At 37.2% G+C, this 6,622-nt stretch overlaps 1 protein-coding gene across 1 annotated transcript; it reads left to right on the top strand.

Annotated features, from left to right (window-relative positions):
• The first annotated feature begins 3,520 nt into the window (after positions 1–3,520).
• Positions 3,521–4,503, top strand: LOC101578539 (olfactory receptor 13C4). Its single transcript, XM_004638096.3, has one exon. The coding sequence runs from the start codon at positions 3,544–3,546 to the stop codon at positions 4,501–4,503; it is 960 nt and encodes a 319-aa protein (XP_004638153.1). The 5' UTR covers positions 3,521–3,543.
• The last annotated feature ends 2,119 nt before the right edge of the window (positions 4,504–6,622 follow it).

Below are 6,622 nucleotides of genomic sequence, written 5' to 3'. Positions count from 1 at the left end.
TTTGCTTTCTTAGACTAACCTAATGCCATAGAATCCACAGACACTCTGCAAAGAAATTGCTTATGAGTCTAGAAAGTAAAGTTTTACCAATACAGTCAACACTCATCTGTCATGTACAGCACTGGGTTAGTTGTTCAGAGATGAGCAAAAGAGACAGCCACTCCTCCCCAGCCAGCTCTTGCCATCTCACAGTTAACAAGGCACCTCATTTAAAGTGCTTGGTGCAAAAGCAAACTAAAGGCAACATGACAGGCTTGGCTTTGGAGGACTGAATCAGAAGGGAATTTCTGCTCAGGGAAAGAAAGCAGACAGAAAGAGACAGGAGAGGGATAGGAAGCTGTTATGCATCACTGTTACCATTTCCAGGAGGGGAGGACAACAGACTCCCTCAGACAAGACCCTGGTCTGGCTACATTTGGTTCATTGCCAAGTGTTTCCTGGTAAGTCCATCTCTTCCTGTTAGTTTCTTATTGAGATCTTGAGAGTACCGTGTCTAAACCTTGTCCTGATCAGGTTCTGAACCTCACTTATAGAGATATTGGTTTACTATAAGTAATGTGAGAATAGACTAATTTCAGTGAAAATGGAGTGTTCTGAGGGATATGACTCAATCCTACAGCCCTGTACCTTCTTCTGTAATCAGAAGTTAAGTTGCTATACATTGTTGAATGAGTAAAGTTTTGCCTTTATGTTCTCAGCTTATCTTTGGTACTCACTGACCATTTTCTTTTGTTGACACAGTTTCTGTCCAGATGTTGATGCTGTTAGACCTGGAAATAGTAGAAAAAGAAGTGCATTTGCATTTTGCATCCGCTCATTATTAGTCATGTGACCTTAGCCAAGGTGACTAATTTCAAGTATAGTAGCTGGCAAATAGGAATCTGTAGTTCTGGTCTTTTTTTTTTTTTTGTATTTTAGGGAAGGGTCTAAGGGTGTTCAGGGTCTCACTACTAGATCGGACTTGTAGTGATCTGCCTGTTTATAGCCTCCCGAGAGCTGGGATTACAGGTGTGTACCACCACACCCAGTCTCAATGGCTGTCTCAGAGAGCTGGGGGCGGGGAGCAGGGAAGGGTGGCATGGGAGGCCCCTCCACCTGCTTGTAGGTACTTTAATCTGCTGAACTACTTGGCTGGTCCTCTGTAGTTCTGTTTTTTTCTTTTCTTTTTTTTTTTTTTTTTGGGGAAACTGGGGATTGAACTCAGACCCTTGCACTTTCCAGGGAAGCGCTTTTTCTACTGAGCCATCTTCCCAGCCCCAGTAGTTCTGGTCTTAAGTGGAATAAATATAAGTTAAAATTGCTCTGAGGTTCCATTTTCTCAACTCCCATTGGGGTAGTCTCTCATTTGTTCCTCTCTTCAAGTTTGAAAGTTTCTATTTGGTATTTGTTAATAAAATTATTTCTGAAGTAAGGCTCTTTTTGTGTAGTCCACATCTACCTCCAAGACCTTAAAAGGCACACAGAAAGCTTTTACTTTTCACCAGACAGACTGATTTGGGTTAGAACTTGAATCTGAAGATTAGTGGTGATTATAAAAAGTGTACGTCTTCCAGATAGTAACTACTAATAATCTAATTGATCTAAACATGTAATGCTATCACGTGTCTGCTCAAAAATCACCACCATATTGAGTTCTACATAAAATTTAGATGGCAGCTAATGTCGCACGGTCTAAATGCTCAGCTGTGTTTTGTGTTCCCAATTGGAATCCCGTCCCCTCTAAAAAGAAGCGTCAGCTTCCGAGCCTGGCCTTTGGGACCTTGCCTTTCCAGGAGTACTTTCTACCACTTTCCACAGGACTTTCCTTGTCTGAGAAATAGATAGGCATAAGGAACCTGCTTCTGCAAGTAGCTCAACCTGTTCTCTCTTTCACGATGTTCTGTGTCTCCATGTATCTAATGTTTCTGTCTTTAGTCTGAACTCTTTGCAGAACTCTCACTTCTTGGCTCCTCATAAAAACACATAGCAGTAAGACTCATTCTGGTCACCTGATGTAATTATATTCTATATCAAATTGCTCTGTGAATAGATTTTTCTGTTTCCTCCACTAAATTGTGAACTTTTCAGTTGTGCATGCATGGGTCATATGTCTCTCTTCCTTAATTGAATTAGAGCAGGACTGTGCTCCAGTGAAGCCATCAGTCACACTGAGCACATACTTGCAGCAGAAGAGGTCTCAGTGGTTTTTGGATGTTTGTCTTTCAATAGTATTTGTTTTATGAAGACTACTAAACCACAAGACGTTCTGAAGTTTACTAGAAAACACAAATAATGACATGGTTGATCATTTTTCAAGTTGTTGTGGTAGTCCACTTAGCAATTCAAGCCAAAACTTATTTGGATCAGAAGCATCTGGGAAATCTGCCAACTCACACTCGGTGAACCACCTTCTGTGCTCTAAATGTGGCTTTGTAATAGCTACTTTTCATGTTCTGGAAGTTTGGTAGAGCTGATATGCTGAAGACTAAAAAAAAGTATTTTACAAAAGAACATCAGGTGATCTGTATGCATATAAAAAATTGAAAGACTGAAATAGCTGATTCTTCAGGAAAAAAAGTTTCAATAGTTCTTGATTGGAAAACAAGGCACAATAATCATTGGTATTGTAGTACAAAAGCCTCTAGACTTCACCTTCAAAGAGCTGAGGTTCATGCTTTTCTTTTTACTACAGGCTGAGCTCATGTTCCATTTTCATATTTGAAAAGAAAATTAAGAGTCAAAAGATTCATTTGCTCCTTGTGAAATATAATATGCTACACACACATATACACAAATGAAGTTAAGCCTTATTTTCTCAGATTCACTGAAATAATCATCAAAAATGACCTTGAGGTTGTAGGAAAAAACAAATGAAGAGAGACTGTATTGTCTTCTGAAGATTATTTATAACATGCATGCAGATTTGACCTATGAAGTAGTCGTGTCATAGGAAGACTCAGTGTAAGAGTGGGCTGCTACTCTGAAATCAACAAATAACTTTAGCTTTGAACAGATGTTAAACTGAGTGTATGCATTTCAATTTGCTATGACCAAATGACCGACCTATAAAAATAAACAACTAAATGGAAAAGGTTCAGAGTTTTAGGTTGAAAAAAAAAAAAAAAAAAAAAAAACCTGTGTATAAAACAAAAGTACTTTAAAAATTCTGAACATTTCTATTAAATGTTACACTGAAATCCTTGTTATTTTTTGCTTCCTCCACTGTTTTCTCACTGGCTTTGAATAAATGATGAACTCGAGTGTGTTCTCTGCAATATTTTAGGGCTTTAGAAAACTCAGGTTGGAGTATTTTCTACATAAGGAAAGTTAATTCTGAATTTGCTTTTCCTCCTAGATATATTTTCACACTTGACAGACTGGGTAGAAAACCTCAATATCCTATTATAATTTTATTTTATCCATGCTGTTGAAGAAAATTGAAGGCCAGAGCTTTAAAACACTTTCATCCTGAAGATAAAACTTATTTAAGACACATCGTATTTGTTGCTTGACCATGAAAACATCCTATGTTGGATCTTCCTTTGACATCCTGAAGGCTGGGACATGGATAACATAAACCAGTCATTTGTGACAGAATTCATTCTTCTGGGACTCTCTGGCTACCCCAACCTTGAGATCATTTTCTTTGCTGTGATTCTAGTCATGTACCTAGTGATTCTCATTGGCAATGGTGTTCTCATCATAGCAAGTGTCTTTGATTCCCGCCTTCACACTCCCATGTACTTCTTCCTGGGGAACCTCTCCTTCCTGGATATCTGCTATACATGTACCTCTGTTCCATCAACACTGGTGAGCTTAATTTCAAAAAGAAGAAATATTTCCTTCTTGGGATGCGCAGTGCAGATGTTCTTTGGATTTGCAATGGGATCAACAGAATGTTTGCTCCTTGGCATGATGGCTTTTGATCGCTATGTGGCCATCTGCAACCCTCTGAGGTACCCCATCATCATGAGCAAGGGGGTATATACCCTGATGGCTTGTGCGTCATGGTTCTGTGGTGGAATAAATTCAATTGTGCAGACATCTCTTGCCATGCAATTGCCCTTCTGTGGTAATAACATTATTAATCATTTCTTATGTGAGATCTTAGCTGTGCTCAAACTAGCTTGTGCTGATATATCCCTCAATATTGTCACCCTAAACATTTCAAATATAGCTTTCCTGGTTTTTCCTCTTCTGGCCATTGTTTTCTCCTACATGTTCATCCTATATACCATCCTGCGAATGAACTCAGCCACAGGAAGACGCAGGGCTTTTTCTACCTGCTCAGCTCATCTGGCTGTAGTGAGTATATTTTATGGTACTATTTTCTTTATGTATGCAAAACCCAAGTCTCAAGATCTCCTTGGGAAAGGGAGTTCCCAAGCTACTGAAGGGCTTTTTTCTGTATTTTATGGGGTAATGACTCCCATGCTGAATCCTATAATCTATAGCTTGAGAAATAAAGATGTGAAAGCTGCCATGAAATATTTGCTTTGTCGAAGAACTGGTAGCAACACCTAAATACTGATGTTGAAGAGGAATGGATGAGAAGCTAAAGTATCAATTTCACCATGTAAAACAATAACGACATCATGTTGAAATGGATCAAGATCTATGTATTAAACAGCAACACTAAATCTGCTGGAAGAGGAAATGCATAGAAATCTTGCAGAGATAGGTGTAGTCAGAGACTTCATGAAAAAAACCTAGAACACATGGGGAATATAAAAAGAAGCAATAATGGGTATCTCAATAAAAAGTATTTTGCACAGCAAAAGAAGTCACAGGCAGAGTGAGAAGACAATCCACAGAGTGGGAAAAATTTCAGCCAATTGTCTCTCAAAGGACTTACACCTATAACATGCAAAGTATTGAAAAATATCACACATCCCCAACCTCAAACATCCATCCCCCAAATGGGTAACTGAGATGAATAAACATTTCTCAGATGAAGAAATGCAAGTGGCAAATAAATATATGAGAAAATGTTCAATATCATTGGTCATTCAAGAGATGCAAATTAAAACAACACTGAGATTCCAACTCACCCTAGTAAGAATGTCTAGCATCAAGAAATCAACAGATAAAAATCTGGAAGGACTGTGGGGAAAAAAGAATCCTTTGCCACTATTAGTGGGAATGTAGACCAATGCAACCACTTTGGAAATTAATATGGACATTCCTCAAAAATCTAAGATTAGAGGTTTGACTCAGATATTCTCCTTCTGGATATCTCCCCAGTAGAATTAAAAACATCATACCACAGTGATATATGTACATTTATGTTTATAGTAGCACAATATGTAATATTTAGATCTTGGAAATAACTCAGATGCCCATCAACTGAGTAATGGATGAAAAAGACGTGGTATTTTCAGGAAATGGAGTCCTACTAAGCCATAAAGGAGGACAAACATGAGACACTTATGGGTAAATGAATGCAACCACAGACCATACTTATAAGTGAAACAAATTATATTCCCATGTGTTAACATCATATTGTGTCCTTGGTATGAGAAACTGAAAGTGTACATAAGGACCAAAATGTACAATATATACTTTGAAATTGAAATTGTCCAAAAGAAAACAGGAATGATGGTGGAGGGCAGGGGAAAGGAAGTAAGGAAAAAAATGCAAGTTAACTATACTGCCAGTTTCTCTTGATTCATTGAAAAGAAAGGTTTGTGTTAATATTGTTTGGAGACTTCTTTATGGCCATGTCTTGCACTGAGTACATTTTTTTTGCTTGGGAGAACAGGGGATTGAACTCAGGCCCTTGCGCTTGCCAGGGAAGCACTTATTTCACTGAGCCATCTCCCAGCCCCTCACTGAGTACTTTGAAGATAATGATACACGATGTATTAGCTCCTGTTATCCTTATTATTTTGTTTTTAAACTTTGTTTTTTCCATAAAAAACCCATGCTATATACCATGAAAATGTAAACTCTGTATTTTGTCATTTAAAACAATTTAAAAACCAGAAGGAATTGTTATTTTTTGACAACCATAAAAGATCTTATCTGGAAAAAATTATGAGGAGAAATTTACTGTTTGCCTTCATTACCTGAGAATAAGTGTTCTGTAAATCAGGCTAAAAAGTTCTGATCCACCTCTTTCATATATAATAAATTCTACTAAAATGTTATCCCTGAAATGAATGTTTTTTGTTCCCTGTGGTAACACAGTTGAAAATATAACACATAAGGTTTAAGGTAGAAGGGATGTAAATTTTGCTTTCTTGTAGACAACTTACACATATCAGGAAGTATTCATCCTTTTTGAATGATAGTCTCATTATTTTCAAAAAGAGTAAACTCTACCCCCAATGGTATTGTAAAGATTCAGCAAATATTCAAAATACTTATGTAGTGCCACGTTCATAATATTTCCATCTACAGGGGATGCTATTTGACTTCTGATATTATTTTAGAATTTAGGAAATTAAAGATTATGAATTGAAGTAAATAAAACAAGCTTGGACCTTTTATTTTTGTCAGCTATCAATTATTAGGGTCTAGCACTTCTTGCTGAAAGTTTTTATTTTAATATAAATCACCATCCTTTTTTACCATTGCACAAGAATACTTCTATAAAAAAAGGATCAAGCAACTAAGATGTATTTTTTTCTAATTTAAGTCA

This window comes from Octodon degus, unplaced genomic scaffold (genome assembly GCF_000260255.1).
Source record: "Octodon degus isolate 3935 unplaced genomic scaffold, OctDeg1.0 scaffold00094, whole genome shotgun sequence".
Lineage (NCBI taxonomy): Eukaryota > Metazoa > Chordata > Mammalia > Rodentia > Octodontidae > Octodon > Octodon degus.
Note: the sequence above shows the minus strand (reverse complement) of the source record. Positions and strands in the feature narration are given on the sequence as shown.

Coding starts and splice junctions, on each gene's coding strand:
- LOC101578539 (XM_004638096.3), top strand. CDS start 3,544: ATGGATAACATAAACCAGTCATTTGTGACAGAATTCATTCTTCTGGGA.